Source organism: Notolepis coatsorum (genome assembly GCF_963971535.1).
Source record: "Notolepis coatsorum genome assembly, contig: SUPER_7_unloc_2, whole genome shotgun sequence".
In the NCBI taxonomy this organism is placed as follows: Eukaryota; Metazoa; Chordata; class Actinopteri; order Aulopiformes; family Paralepididae; genus Notolepis; species Notolepis coatsorum.
Window position 1 is genome coordinate 1,175,539 of NW_028174879.1, and position 16,989 is coordinate 1,192,527.

At 43.3% G+C, this 16,989-nt stretch overlaps 1 protein-coding gene across 1 annotated transcript; it reads right to left on the reverse strand.

Annotated features, from left to right (window-relative positions):
- Positions 1-4,910: 4,910 nt before the first annotated feature.
- LOC311232728 (NADH-ubiquinone oxidoreductase subunit 8-like) lies at positions 4,911-16,340 on the reverse strand. The gene is made up of 8 exons (XM_084338309.1): positions 16,265-16,340; positions 13,480-13,530; positions 11,387-11,452; positions 10,198-10,287; positions 8,869-8,977; positions 8,470-8,533; positions 7,210-7,338; positions 4,911-6,669 (listed from the first exon to the last, which is right to left on the reverse strand). Exons 2-8 carry the CDS (start codon positions 13,523-13,525, stop codon positions 6,538-6,540), a joined length of 636 nt encoding a protein of 211 aa, XP_084194435.1. The 5' UTR covers positions 13,526-13,530; positions 16,265-16,340; the 3' UTR covers positions 4,911-6,537.
- Between the last annotated feature and the right edge of the window lie 649 nt (positions 16,341-16,989).

A 16,989-nucleotide genomic window follows, 5' to 3' on the forward strand; every position in this document is an offset into this window, starting at 1 on the left:
GTCCCCCAGTACAGACGCCACCAAGACAATGGAAAATGACCGCCCAGGATGACAGAGTGGGTGTGAAGTGCCACAGAACAAGTGACACTTTTTGACAATGACATCCTGAGTCGTTCCAATATAGCCGTATATACCTATTTTTCACATGTAATCATATGCTTCATTATTCAATTATTCAATTGATGATGGACAATGATCTCACAGGATGGCAGAGTGGGTGTGAAGTGCCACAGAACAAGTGACACTTTTGGACAATGACATCCTGAGTCGTTCCTATATGACCAGTATAAATCTTTAAACTAAACTCTGGAAAGATAGCTCTATGATGGCTCTACTTGTAAAAAATGGAACTGAGCCTTTAAATGTCTCCATAGAACAGAGTGTAGTGTTATATACAGTACACACTCTGTAGTGTTATATACAGTATACACTCTGTAGTGTTATATACAGTACACACTCTGTAGTGTTATATACAGTATACACTCTGTAGTGTTATATACAGTTCACACTCTGTAGTGTTATATACACTATACACTCTGTAGTGTTATATACAGTATACACTCTGTAGTGTTATATACAGTACACACTCTGTAGTGTTATATACAGTACACACTCTGTAGTGTTATATACAGTACACACTCTGTAGTATTATATACAGTACACACTCTGTAGTGTTATATACAGTACACACTCTGTAGTGTTATATACAGTACACACTATGTAGTGTTATATACAGTATACACTCTGTAGTGTTATATACAGTACACACTCTGTAGTGTTATATACAGTACACACTCTGTAGTGTTATTGTGAAGTGTCACAAAACAAGCGACACTTTTGGACAATGACATCCTGAGTCGTTCCTGTGTGACCAGTATAAATCTTTAAACTGAACTCTGGAAAAATAGCTCTATGATGGCTCTACTTATAAAAAAATGGAACTGAACCTTTAATATCTCCATAAAGAGAGGTCTGTTCTCCACAGTTCTTCACAGGCAAAAGGGAGGAAACCTGCGGAATGTGGGCCCCAGCGAAGGAGATAGAGAGCTGTAAGAGCTTAACCCTTTCAGACGAACAGGGGATTAAGGGTTGAGGGTTGAAAGACAGAGTCCGGGAACTAGTGGGGAGATCTTAAAAAAAAAGAAACTATATAACAATTAAATGTTTAAAATGTGTACAGTAAAAGTTTTCAAAATGGCATGCTTATAATTGACTGTCAGTAAAGAAAAATACTAAAAGAATAATGTGTAAAAAACTGTTTTGTCTGGAGGGATTCTTTAAGAAGATACTATGAAGGGCCCCAGTCACGTGGTTCCCCCAGACAAAGCCGTTGTACGTTTTGAAGGGAAAAGGGACTTTCTGTTACTTAAAAACCACTAGGTAACGAGAAGTAACGTTAGTACCAAGAAGGAGGAGCTCATACGAATTACGTATTGTACTCTGGTTTGCTAAACAAAAGTGACAGCCTGTGACTTCACTGTGTTTTAGACCAATCGGAAATATTGTAAGATGGATATAAAAGGGACGGTTGCCCTTTCAAGAGCGAGATTTTACACGGAGCTGGAGAGAGAAGAAGAATGGTGCCTACAGACTTTTTTGAGAGATGAGAAGAATGCAGCCAGACACGGGGCACAAGCCGTGCAGAGATGAGATGTTTTGTTCTGTGCATATTTTAACTGAAATGGACACTTTTCCACTTCAGTCTCTTCTTGTAACTAGCTTTTTCTAATTAAAATTACCTCTTTATAAATATCCTTTGTATCTTTTCTTCACTCTCAGATGGCCGGGTAAGCATTGAAATGTGTTCTGCATTTGTAACTTCACCCCATGCATTTTTTGATTAATGATGTAAAATAGAATAATAGGCTTTATCCCTACGGAGTAAAAGGAGACTTATGATTATGCATTAAGGACTAAAGGTGGAATCTGATAAACCTGGTTTTATCAAGTAAAGCCATATAGTGATAATATGTGTAAGTGGCTTTATCCCTAGCTATAATGGGGATATAACTATAACTATAGGCTTTATCCCTACGGAGTAAAAGGAGACTTATGATTATGCATTAAGGACTAAAGGTGGAATCTGATAAACCTGGTTTTATCAAGTAAAGCCATATAGTGATAATATGTGTAAGTGGCTTTATCCCTAGCTATAATGGGGATATAACTATAACTATAGGCTTTATCCCTACGGAGTAAAAGGAGACTTATGATTATGCATTAAGGACTAAAGGTGGATTCTGATAAACCTGGTTTTATCAAGTAATGCCATATAGTGATAAATACGTGTAACGGATTAGGGAAATGGACCTCCTCTGAATAAAGAGAGCCCGTCCCAGTGCAAATAGAATAAAAATATACCCCGCAACTCCATTTAATCAACTGTATTACTGGAGGGGACGGGGGGTTCCTGTGTGTGAGCCGAGGTCTGCTGAGTTTAAGCCCTGAACGTTATAGACAAATTGAGTCCTAGATGTCCCCAAAAAGATCCACCGCACAGAGAAACAAAGCCGACGGAGGGATGGCAATCCCACATTTTTTCCACTATTTTAAGGCGTACACTTTAAGACCACTGACAACCTGGTTTGAACCCCAAGCATCAGTATCCTGGAGAAATTTAGAAGTAAATATAGTAGCACCACAGAGACTGCAGGACATAGTATACACCAAATTATCAATTAAGCAATGCGAACTGAAATTTGGCCCCATAATTACACATGCGATCCGGATATGGCGTGAAACACAAAAAAAAATTCTAATCCACATAAATGGCATAATCATACTCCCTTATTCAATAACAATGCACTCCTGATTAGAAAACGACCTATAAGATTCCCTAGATGGGAAAAGCAAGGCATACATACATTAGGAGATGTTTTCAACAAACAGGGTATTTGTAGCTATGATGAAATAGAAAAAAAGTTTAATCTCACCGGTTCCACATTTCTTTTTTACGCACAATTATTGTTATGTTTGAAGACTCAGGGTGTTCCATTAAAGACACCAATTGCACACCACAGATACCACAAATTTTTCTATGAAAGAGAGACATCGAGAGGTTTTGTATCAGATTTTTATCATCAATTACTAACGGCTTCGTATGAAACCCTCCACCTAGACTCTGTCTGGAGGAGGGATATACCAGACCTAGAAAAAGATTTTGATGGCAAGAAGCCTGGGCAAATGTTCGACTTGCATCAAGGAACCCGGACCATCAACAAATCAATCTTAACTATATTCATAGGACATACTTGACTCCTATAAGACTGAACAGAATGGGTCTTAAACAAGACTCCAAATGCTCCTTATGTACAAATGGGGACATTTATGCACATGTACTGGGACTGCCCACCAGTTAAGATATTCTGGGAAGAAGTGACCCAGCAATTATCAAATCTCTTAATTCTGAATATACCTGTACACCCCTCTATATTACTGCTGAATGATGTTTTTGAGGTCTATACAACAAAAGAGATTGGTTTTAGCTGGTATTACAGTGGCTAAAAAACTGATAGCATCACAATGGTTTCAACCGGAAAAAATGTGCCGAAAGGTCTGGATTCTTACATATCTCGATGTGATTTATCTAGAAATATCTACAGCAAGAACTTTGGGTCTCAAGGAATCCAAATTGACAATGTGGTTAGAAGTGGTGGAGAGAATAAAAGCTAGCATTTAATGGTAGTGTTTGGGTAGGAGCAAAGGATAATGGATGGATTATCCATGGGGGGGTCCAGGGCAGGGGGTGCGAGCAAGAGCATATGTGTGTAGGGGAATAGATAGCAGGTATTAGGGGTATATCTTGTATAAGACATTTATCCAAACGATGAGTTAACTGATGTACACTGTTTTACAATGCTAGTATATCTAATCGTGTGTTGTCATGTTTGTTTATGTGTTTGTTTAAAAAATTATAAAAAAATAAAATACAAAAAAATAAAATAAAAAAATAAAGAAAATATATTTTTATATTTTAGAAACCACCTAATTGCATTACGAATGACCAAAAACCACAGTACAGCACATACAAGTTGAATAGTTGAGTAAAAATGTCCTTAATCCAGGTTCAACTCAACTCAAAACGAGAAAAAGAAAATGGGTGTCCATTCTGATAAATAAATCAACATTGCCACCTAGTGGCGTATGTGCGGTATTGCGCTAGTAGTGTTAAGCCAGCTGCAAGAGTGAAAAACAGGAACTAGTTTTCAATCTGATAAATGAACCAATATCTGGTGATGTGGTCTAGATGAGAGCAGCTGGTCCAGTGAAGAGAGAAACACAGACGACACGGCACACCGGTTGAAAACTTAGAGACAGAACATTAATTTATTTTCTTCGTCGTTCGAAGACCACAAGTATTTAACCTTTGTACAATTCTCTCAGCAGCGCATCCATCAGAAGAGCCTTCGTCTGCGGGTCATTCTGCCATCTGACGGGCAACATCCAAATGACCACCGTCAATCAATACATCTTTAAATAACCCCCCCCCCAGGGGTGTTCATAGTGCGACTATCGGTTACTATAGCAACAGGATATCCATAAAACCAATATCCACATTCTAAATTTGATTTATTATCATTCCAAAGATCAAGAATTTGCCAGAATGTTCTTGACCAGTTGTCTAGCTAAGCAGATCTTCTTGTGAAGACGTGTCTAGTTCCCATAGCCAGGAAGGTAAAGACGTGTCTAGTTCCCATAGCCAGGAATATAAAGACGTGTCTAGTTCCCATAGCCAGGAAGGTAAAGACGTGTCTAGTTCCCATAGCCAGGAATATAAAGACGTGTCTAGTTCCCATAGCCAGGAAGGTAAAGACGTGTCTAGTTCCCATAGCCAGGAAGGTAAAGACGTGTCTAGTTCCCATAGCCAGGAAGGTAAAGACGTGTCTAGTTCCCATAGCCAGGAAGGTAAAGACGTGTCTAGTTCCCATAGCCAGGAAGGTAAAGACGTGTCTAGTTCCCATAGCCAGGAAGGTAAAGACGTGTCTAGTTCCCATAGCCAGGAATATAAAGACGTGTCTAGATCCCATAGCCAGGAAGGTAAAGACGTGTCTAGTTCCCATAGCCAGGAATATAAAGACGTGTCTAGATCCCATAGCCAGGAAGGTAAAGACGTGTCTAGATCCCATAGCCAGGAAGTACCAAATAGTTCGACGCTTCGTTCATAATGTTGACATTCTAATTCTAAATCAACATTTGAATAAAAAAAAAAAAAAATGTATTATATATATTTTCTTTCATGAGTCTATTCATTCCGTTTAAACCAATGGGGTTTTTCTTCACAGTTGCAGATAAAGATTAGGCTACACTAATATAGTAAATCAAAGATGTATCATAAATGATGATGCAGCCTATCTGCCTCCGCTTGGCACTCGGCGCTCCATCGAGACGTCACCGTCACTTTCGTACCAACCGTGCCCCGATTGGATTATTTATGTTGACGAAACTGATTCATTAAAGAAAGTTGATTTAATCAGATGAATCACTTTATTCAAATTGAGGATTTAGTTTTTGCATTAAATCATAAAATACGACGACAGACATTTCGAAGCTTCGTTCGAATACTTCAACAGAAGCTTCGAATGTTAAAGAATGACACTCGGTACAGCAGCCCTGGATGTTTCCATGGGAAGCGACGCTTATTGACCTACGACTGCAAAGCTGGACGTCATCAGAGTCGTCACCTAGAAGGTTATTTATATAAACCTGTCCCTCAGCGCAGGACCGAGCTTCAACACTAGCTGGCGCTGCTACAGACTCTGGAAGACGGGTCAGAGTTAAACACGTCCTTCCAGGGCGCTGGGAGCGAGAGACCATAGATATATATAGAACACTAGATAGCTTGCCCGCGCTGCCGGCCAATGGAGAGCGACGTCACTGAACCGCCGCCATCTTGCCCAGGTCAGCCTTGAGTGAGAGTGAGTGAGCTGCACAGACAAAAATACTCATAACTCGCTGAAATATTGACGGATTTACAAACGGTTTGGTTTATTACAAGCATTATTAACGTGGCTATGATTCAAGCGGTTTGTAAAAAAAAACATCTTTATTTATAAGTATGCAGTGTCATAACTACATCTTTGATGTTTATAGCAAACCAACCCGTTTGTAAATCCGTCAATATTTCAGCGAGTTATGAGTATTTTTGTCTGTGCAGCTCACTCACTCTCACTCAAGGCTGACCCTCACAAGATGGCGGCGGTTCAGTGACGCTGGTGACTCCGCCTTAAGCTATCTAGTGTTCTATAGATATCTATGGTAGAGACCCTGACATCTATACATCCTTGCTGTGGTCTGCTTTGGTCTGTTCTGATCTGTTCTGGTCTAGTCTGGTCTAGTCTGGTGTGGTCTGGTCTGGTTTAGTCTGGTCTGGTCTGGTTTGGTTTCTATGTACAGTCTGGACGTGTGTGAGTCAGAGGTCAGAGGAGTCTGTTCAGAGTGTGTGAGTCAGAGAGGTCAGAGGTCAGGGGGGGGTCAGTACAGAGTCAGGGGGGTCATGGTTAGGGTCAGAGGTCAGGGGGGGTGGGGTCTGTACAGAGTCTATCTGTAGAGGTAGTCAGCCTGGATGTTGGCAGCGATCTCCACTTCCCACTTGTCTCCGTTGTTCAGAAGCTTCTCTTTGTTATAAAGCAGCTCCTCGTGGGTCTCTGTAGAAAACTCAAAGTTAGGACCCTGAGAGAGAGAGAGAGAGGGGGGGGGAGAGAGGGAGGGGGGAGGGGAGGGAGAGAGGGGGGAGAGAGAGAGGGGGAGAGAGAGGGAGAGAGGGGAGAGAGAAAGGGGGGAGGAAGAGAGGGGGAGAGAGGGGAGAGAGAGAGAGGGGGGAGGAAGAGAGAGGGAGGAGGAAGAGAGAGGGAGAGGGGGGGGCGAGAGGGGGGAGAGAGAGGGGGGAGGGGAGAGAGGGGGGAGAGAGAGGGAGACAGAGAGGGGGGAAGGAAGGGAGAGAGGGAGAGAAAGAAGGGATACATTTGTTTTATTTTACGTTCTTTTTTATTATTATTATTTAATAATGATATGGAATATTGATAGAACCACAACAAACAAATACACAAGACAGACAGACAGACAGACAGACAGACAGACAGACAGACAGACAGACAGACAGACAGACAGACAGACAGACAGACAGACAGACAGACCTCCTGACAGACAGACAGACAGGCAGACAGACAGACAGGCAGACAGGCAGACAGACAGACAGGCAGACAGGCAGACCTCCACGATGGCGTCTACAGGACACGCCTCCTGACAGAAGCCACAGTAGATGCACTTGGTCATGTCGATGTCGTAACGAGTCGTTCTCCTGCTGCCGTCTGCACGAGGCTCCGCCTCTATGGTGATCGCCTGGAGGGGGGGGGGGGGGGAGGAGGGGGAGATAGGGGGGAGGGGGGGGGGGGAGAGATGGTCAATTGTAAATGGCTGCTTTTTTATATGGCGCTTTTATCCAAAGCGCTTTACAATGTTACTCACATTTGTACCCACATTTGTACCCACACACACTCACACACTCACACACACACACTCACGGCGGAGGCAACCATTAGTGCTTGGCAATTAATTGAAAAAAAAAATCACGATCTCGATTCATAGACCTATGCAATCTCATTTCTAAATTATTCAATTTTTTTTATTACATTAAAAAAGAATTTACTTTGTGTGATACTATCTATGGTTGTGTGATAGTAAAGGGTTAACCTTCTGTCGTGTGGCAGTGAAAGGGTTAACCTTCTGTGTATTGTCGCAGTGAAAGGGTTAACCGTTTGGTAGTGCGGCAGTGAAAGGGTTACAAAAGAGTGCAATAAATGATTTTATTGAAAAAAAAATAAGAATCGTGTGAGAGAATCGTGATCTCAATTCTTAAGAGGGAAAAAATCGTGATTCACATTTTATGGAGAGGGAGAGAGAGACAAAGAGATAGAGAGGGAGAGAGAGAAAGAGATAGAGAGGGAGAGAGAGAGAGAGACAAAGAGATAGAGAGGGAGAGAGAGACAAAGAGATAGAGAGGGAGAGAGAGACAAAGAGATAGAGAGAAAGAGAGGGAGAGAGAGAAAAAGATAGAGGGAGAGAGAGACAAAGAGATAGAGAGGGAGAGAGAGAAAGAGATAGAGAAAGAGAGGGAGAGAGAGAAAAAGATAGAGGGAGAGAGAGACAAAGAGATAGAGAGGGAGAGAGAGAAAGAGATAGAGAGGGGGAGAGAGAGAAAAAGATAGAGAGGGAGAGAGAGAAAGAGATAGAGAGAAAGAGATAGAGAGGGAGAGAGAGAAAGAGATAGAGAGGGAGAGAGAGAGAAAAAGATAGAGAGGGAGAGAGAGAAAGAGATAGAGAGAAAGAGATAGAGAGGGAGAGACACAGAGAGGGAGAGAGAGAGACACAGAGAGGGAGAGAGAGAGACACAGAGAGGGAGAGAGAGAGAGAGAGAGAAATATTATGTTATGAATTCATTATTTCTACATGGATCAGTGTTTAAACCAGTACCTGCGCAGGACAGATGGCTTCACACAGTTTGCAGGCGATGCAGCGTTCCTCTCCGGAGGGATACCTGCGTCAGAAACACCCGTCATCATCTGAACCACACTCTTCACTAGTGAACCCTGCGTGGACCCTGGAGGTCGGGGGTCGGGGGTGGTACCTGTGCAGGGCGTGTAGTGAACCCTGCATGGACCCTGGAGGTCGGGGGTCGGGGGTGGTACCTGCGCAGGGCGTGTAGTGAACCCTGCGTGGACCCTGGAGGTCGGGGGTGGGGGGTGGTACCTGCGCAGGGCGTGTAGTGAACCCTGCGTGGACCCTGGAGGTCGGGGGTGGGGGGTGGTACCTGCGCAGGGCGTGTAGTGAACCCTGCGTGGCCCCTGGAGGTCGGGGGTGGGGGGGTGGTACCTGCGCAGGGCGTGCTCTCCTCTGAAGCGGGGGGACAGGGGACCCTTCTCAAACGGGTAGTTGATGGTCGCTGGTTCTCTGAACAGATAGCTCATCGTCATCCCCAGACCTGGTGACATCACATGACAACAACATGTCATAATATTACATAACATGACAACAACATGTCATAATATTACATAACATGACAACAACATGTAATAATATTACATAACATGACAATAACATGACAATAACATGTCATAATATAACAGACCTGGTGATATAAACATGACAATAACATGTCATAATATTACATAACAACAACATGTAATAATATAACATAACATGACAATAACATGTCATAATATAACAGACCTGGTGATATAACAACATGACAATAACATGTCATAATATAACAGACCTGGGCCCTATTCCCCGTACCTGGCTAACTGAGTTAGCCGGATAATTCTCAGCATAGCTTGACTTAAGCCGGACCTTTCTGTTCCCCGAAGTCGGATTGTCTAAATCACCATGGTAACAGATCAGAAAGTTTGAACCTGGTCGGGAGCAGGGTTTAGTTCAGTTAGCTGGATGAACCATGGCCACGCCCCCGCAAAGAAATGCCAGCTCGCTTCCTGAAATATTTCTCACAGTCTAGGGGAACAGAAAGGTCTGGCTTAAGTCAAGCTATGCTGAAAATTATCCGGCTAACTCAGTTAGCCAGGTACGGGGAACGGGGCCCTGGTGATATAAACATGACAATAACATGTCATATTTAGGGCTGTCAAAGTTAATGCTTTAACTCTGGAGATTAATTTAAATTATTTAAAGCATTAAAATAAACTAATCTAGATTAATCTATGGAGTGAAAAATCTTCAACGTTATGAACTTTCAGCAGTATATTTGCTTGTTCTTTTTTTGCATCGACTCTGGATGGAAAGCGGTCTGGCTGAGTCAATGTTGATGGTTTTGTTGAACATTTGTATTTCACAGGAGAAACTGTATTCAAAGAAAGCTATTAAAATAGTCTTTGAATCTAAATATACTTTCTTCGTGTTGATTTTACATTAATTCCATGATTTTACTCAAGTAAATATCGGTTACAAGCTTCGGTCTTAAGTCGAAATTTTTTATTTTTAATCTAGATTAATTACAGAAAATTGAGATCAATTAGTAAAAAAAAATTTATCCATTGACAGCACTAGTCATAATATAACCTATTGTACAGGTTCTGAATAAACGTGTCCCTCTGTGATGTCAGAGGTGAGGGCGGGGCTACCCTGTGTGATGTCAGAGACGAGGGCGGGGCTACTCTCTGTGATGTCAGAGATGAGGGCGGGGCTAACCTCTGAAGAGCTCTGTCCACAGCAGAGTCTGAGCTGCTCTGTCCGTGATGGACCTCATGTCTGTAGGGAGCTCTGCTGCATTCACATACTCTAGAGAGAGAGAGACATAGAGAGAGAGAGACATAGAGAGAGAGAGACATAGAGAGAGAGAGAGAGAGAGAGAGAGAGAGAGAGAGAGAGAGAGAGATAAGAGACAGACAGAGAGAGACAGAGAGAGACAGAGAGAGAGAGAGAAACATGTTTAGTGAGCGTAGAGCTGCCACGATTACCACAGTATCGCTGTTACATCACGGCCACCGCAGAGTAGGCCGAATACCGCATCACTGCTGTTTTTTATAATAATAATAATAAAGTACCCTCCTCTCGTTGGGCTTGCGGCTCTGCAGATATACCCTACTCCTCTATCGAGGTTCCAAGCGACCCTATTGGGTACCAGAAAAGTCACGTGAAACATTGCAGACCACTAATTGGTCAGAAGAGAGACGCGTCACACGTTGGATCGTCCTGCAGTTTTTTACGTCCTGAATGTCAGCCATTGATCAGAGCTCATCACAATACGGCTAATAACGTTAGCTTTAGCTCCCCGCCGGAGTGGACTACCATCGCTCCTCAGGAGTACTAAACGAGACATAATGATTTTACTGTCTGCAACGAATGTTATAATAAAAGCCCTTCGTTCTATACACTTGTCTGATTGAAAACTTTATTAACAGACCGCAGAATGGGACAACTCAGCACGCTCTGAGCAAAGAAAGGAACTGAGATATGAATTGAGTATTGCTTGCCTTGCTATGGTCCGGTAAATACGCTGATGTTATTGAACGTATAACTATATAATGTTAATGCCACAAAACGAATGCCTTTATTATAAAGTAGTAACTTTATAGTAATAATAATAAGAAAGGGTTACTGAAGGGGTACATGCCATCAACAAGTTAAGATACTCTTCTACAGTCATTTCTTTAACCTTTATTTACCCAAGCAAGTAAGAACACATTCTTATTTTATTTATTGTCAAAAGTATGCATAATGTTGTGTTAATTCCACGACAAGAGATATGTATGTAATGTTAATTACCTGAAATTATTCAGTTTTTTTGGGGGGGGGGGGGGCCTGCATATATCGGTATCGGTTGATATCGGTAAAAAAAGAAGCCAACATCGAACATCCCAACTACAGTGTTACTTACTGAAGGCCTCCCGCTGGACAGACACGCTGAAGGACCTCAGCACAATCTGTCTGGCCGCCAAAGTGCCTGAAGGAAAAACAACAGCAGTGACTTGAATATGGAAACCAGAGAAGATATTCCACGGTTCCCCTTTCAGTTAACTTATCACACAGACAGACCACCACAATATCAGAGAGACCACCACAATATCACACAGACCACCACAATATCACACAGACCACCACAATATCACACAGACCACCACAATATCACACAGACCACCACAATATCAGACAGACCACCACAATATCACACAGACCACCACAATATCAGACAGACCACCACAATATCACACAGACCACCACAATATCAGACAGACCACCACAATATCACACAGACCACCACAATATCACACAGACCACCACAATATCACACAGACCACCACAATATCACACAGACCACCACAATAGACAGACCACCACAATATCAGACAGACCACCTCAATATCAGACAGACCACCACAATATCACACAGACCACCACAATATCAGACAGACCACCTCAATATCAGAGAGACCACCTCAATATCACACAGACCACCTCAATATCACACAGACCACCACAATATCACACAGACCACCTCAATATCAGAGAGACCACCTCAATATCAGACAGACCACCTCAATATCAGAGAGACCACCACAATATCACACAGACCACCACAATATCAGAGAGACCACCTCAATATCACACAGACCACCTCAATATCACAGAGACCACCACAATATCACACAGACCACCACAATATCACACAGACCACCACAATATCACACAGACCACCACAATATCACACAGACCACCACAATATCACACAGACCACCACAATATCAGACAGACCACCACAATATCACACAGACCACCACAATATCACACAGACCACCACAATATCAGAGACCACCTCAATATCAGACAGACCACCTCAATATCACACAGACCACCACAATATCACACAGACCACCACAATATCAGAGAGACCACCACAATATCAGAGAGACCACCTCAATATCACACAGACCACCACAATATCACACAGACCACCACAATATCACACAGACCACCACAATATCAGAGAGACCACCATAATATCACACAGACCACCACAATATCAGAGAGACCACCATAATATCACACAGACCACCACAATATCAGAGAGACCACCACAATATCACAGACCACCACAATATCACAGACCACCACAATATCAGACAGACCACCACAATATCAGACAGACCACCACAATATCAGACAGACCACCACAATATCAGACAGACCACCACAATATCAGAGAGACCACCACAATATCACAGAGACCACCTCAATATCAGACAGACCACCACAATATCAGACAGACCACCTCAATATCACACAGACCACCACAATATCAGACAGACCACCTCAATATCACACAGACCACTGCACTAAGGTTGGGCAAAGTAACATATTTATTAGCTGAGACCAGCAGCTCTAAAGCTCTGAGACCAGCAGCTCTGAGACCAGCAGCTCTGAGACCAGCAGCTCTGAGACCAGCAGCTCTGAGACCAGCAGCTCTGAGACCAGCAGCTCTGAGACCAGCAGCTCTGAGACCAGCAGCTCTAAAGCTCTGAGACCAGCAGCTCTAAAGCTCTGAGACAAGCAGCTCTGAGACCAGCAGCTCTGAGACCAGCAGCTCTAAAGCTCTGAGACCAGCAGCTCTAAAGCTCTGAGACCAGCTGCTCTGAGACCAGCAGCTCTAAAGCTCTGAGACCAGCAGCTCTGAGACCAGCAGCTCTAAAGCTCTGAGACCAGCAGCTCTGAGACCAGCAGCTCTAAAGCTCTGAGACCAGCAGCTCTGAGACCAGCAGCTCTGAGACCAGCAGCTCTAAAGCTCTGAGACCAGCAGCTCTGAGACCAGCAGCTCTGAGACCAGCAGCTCTGAGACCAGCAGCTCTAAAGCTCTGAGACCAGCAGCTCTAAAGCTCTGAGACCAGCAGCTCTGAGACCAGCAGCTCTGAGACCAGCTGCTCTGAGACCAGCAGCTCTAAAGCCCTGAGACCCTGTGAATCTGAAACATCTTACCTGGTCTTGAGGCAGAGTACAGTAAGCGCAATGGTGCAGCCATCATCTTCACTAGAAACACACACACATTCAAAACACACACAGGGAGAGAGAGGCAGATCAACAGTAAACATGATGTATCCAAAGCCAATTCAATCCGTTTGTAAACATACAGGTCTCTCTAGTCTCTAGTCGTTATATTATAAACTGTATGTAAACATACAGGTCTCTAGTCATTATATTATACGCTGTATGTAAATATACAGGTCTCTCTAGTCGTTATATTATAAGCTGTATGTGTAACACAAGTGCATATTATACTGCATGACATCAAGGGTTTATCAGATTGTCAGCAGGGAAGTCGTGTGATTTCTTTATGGTTAAATATGATGTGACTGAGAGAGGCTTGTTTACCTACCTCCCTACACACCGTGATGTTGGTTTCACACACGACTGAACTGGCTAATGACCAATAACCTCGACCTACCGCTCTCACCGCTAGCTGGCTAGTAGCTAACACGACATAATGTAATATACAGTGCTTTACAGGTGGGTGGAGGTCTGCAGGGCGGCTGAGGACAGACAGACAGACTGACAGGTGACCTGAGCTGAGGTTAAAGGTTAGCTGCCATGTCTTCCACCAAGAGCAGGGACAGGGCGTCAGGCTACCGTTACATGCTGAGGACAAGTGAACCCTTTCACTGCCGCACTACCAAGCGGTTAACCCTTTCACTGCAACAATACACAGAAGGTTAACCCTTTCACTGCAACAATACACAGAAAATTAACCCTTTCACTGCCACACAACAGAAGGTTAACCCTTTCACTGCCACACAAAAAGCAGGTTAACCCTTTCACTGCCACACAACAGCAGGTTAACCCTTTCACAGCGACAATACACAGAAGGTTAACCCTTTCACTGCCACACAACATCAGGTTAACCCTTTCACTGCCACACAAAAGCAGGTTAACAATTTCTCACTGCCACACAACAGAAGGTTAACCCTTTCACAGCTACAATACACAGCAGGTTAACCCTTTCACCGCCACACTCAGCTCGGAACTAGGCAGAATCTGCATATGGCTCGCTGATAACAAACTATCATTACACATGGGCAAAACAGAGTCCATTCTCTTCGGTTCAAATAACAAACTCAGCAAGACCGACGGCTTCTCAGTTACAGTGGGTGACAATATTGTCACAAGGAAAGATGAAATTACCTACCTGGGTTCCATCCTAGAGGCTAATCTCTCCTGTGACAAAATGGCATCCAATGTAATAAAAAAAGTCAACCAACGAACTCGATTCTTGTACCGGATCTCCTCTCTGGTAAACAAGAATACCCTGAAGACTCTGGCAGGAGCACTCATTCAGGGGTACTACGACTATGCTTGCACCTCATGGTACCAAAGCACCTCAAAGGCGCTAAAAACAAAATTACAAACATCTCAAAACAAACTGGTCAGACTACTGCTTGACCTTACTCCTAGAACCCACCTCACCCCTGCCCACTTTGACAACCTAGGATGGCTTAGAGTAGATGACAGAGTACAGCAACTTGCAATGGGCCTGGTCTACAAGATACACTACACGACCAAGGTACCCATGTACATGGCAAAATACTTCCCAAAGGTCAGTGAATACCACGATCACAACACCAGAGGGAGCTCCACAAATCATGTTAAACCCAGATTCGGCTCAAATAAGGGACTAAACACGTTTCGCAATTATGCCACATCAATGTGGAACGCCCTACCCAAAGCTGTAAAGGAATGTGGATCACTACCCACTTTCAAAACCTCTCTCAAGAGACACCTACGGGAGACTGCAATTCAACACTGGCCCCTGTAAATATCCTAACCCAACCCCCTCCAATGTACAGTCATTTACCTAGTATGGTTTTGTCAATAGTCCAATGTACAATTTTGTTTGTTTGTACAGAGTCTCCCCCCCCCTCAATGTACAGTTTTGCTTGTCTATACAGTGTGCCCCCCCCCCCCCCCCAACCACCTCCAATGTAAATTACCCAGTATGGTTGTCAATATCCCAGTGTACCCAACCCCCCCACCCAACCTCCTCCAATGTACAGTTTCTACGTCAAATGTATATACTCCCTTTTCTTGACTCCTTCTGTATCATAAACAGTACTGTATTTGCAAATCTGGTATGTCATAAATGTATAGATGTAGCAGTACTGACTATCTGTATGTCATGTATGTCATATATGTCCTGATGAATTGAAAATGGGGGACCCTGGTGGAAACAAGACGAAAGTCTTTCTCTGGTCTGCATCCCCTTAACAATTGTGTGTATTGAGCTGTACTGTATTGTACCCATTCTGCAATCTGTTAATAAAGTTTTCAATCAATCAATCAATCAACACAACAGCAGGTTAACCCTTTCACAGCGACAATACACAGCAGGTTAGTTGCCATGTCTTCCACCAACAGCAGGGACAGGGCTAACGTTACACGCTGAGGACAAGTTAAGAGTTAAGTGAACCAGTCGGGTACCTGGTTAAAAGATGGTAAACACTGGAAGACACACAGCTGACGACACCGAGTATTAATATTAACAACAACGCGATATTATTATCCAACAGACGTGTTGTTCAGCTAACAAGCTAATAATAAGCTAACCGTCTGTCAGAAACCTCAAGGACTTTTGAGTAAAGGTCGTGTTGGGAGACGTTAAAGCGGGCGGCACGTCTCCGACACGAGACATGAATGCCGTCAGAACTAAGATTCGATATCGATCATCACTAGTGACGTGTTGTGAATATGTTTTAAACTGTTTAAAACTCACCGGTCTGTCGCTATTTGGCCTTCTAAACCAGAACAGCGGACGGCTTCTGGATGTGGGACTTTGCGTGGACAGGAAGTTGAAATACGTAATTACGTCAGACCGTCGCCACGCCCTACGTTGGACGCGTCATCACGTCCTCACGTCATCACGCCCCTAGATGGTGCGTTTGATTGATTGATTGATTGATTGACAACTTTATTAACAGATTGCAGAATGGGTACAATACAGTACAGCTCAATACACACAATTGTTAAGGGGATGCAGACCAGAGAAAGACTTTCGTCTTGTTTACATCAGGGTCCCCCATTTTCAATTAATCAGGACATATATGACATACATGACATACAGATAGTCAGTACTGCTACATCTATACATTTATGACATACCAGATTTGCAAATACAGTACTGTTTGTGATACAGAAGGAGTCAAGAAAAGGGAGTATATACATTTGACGTAGAAACTGTACATTGGAGGAGGTTGGGTGGGGGGGGTTGGGTACACTGGGATATTGACAACCATACTGGGTAATCTACATTGGAGGTGGTTGGGGGGGGGGGGGGGGGAGACACTGTATAAACAAGCAAAACTGTACATTGAGGGGGGGGGGGAGGAGACACTGTACAAACAAGCAAAATTGTACATTGGACTATTGACAAAACCATACTAGTTAAATTACTGTACATTGGAGGGGGTTGGGTTAGGATATTTACAGGGGCCAGTTTTG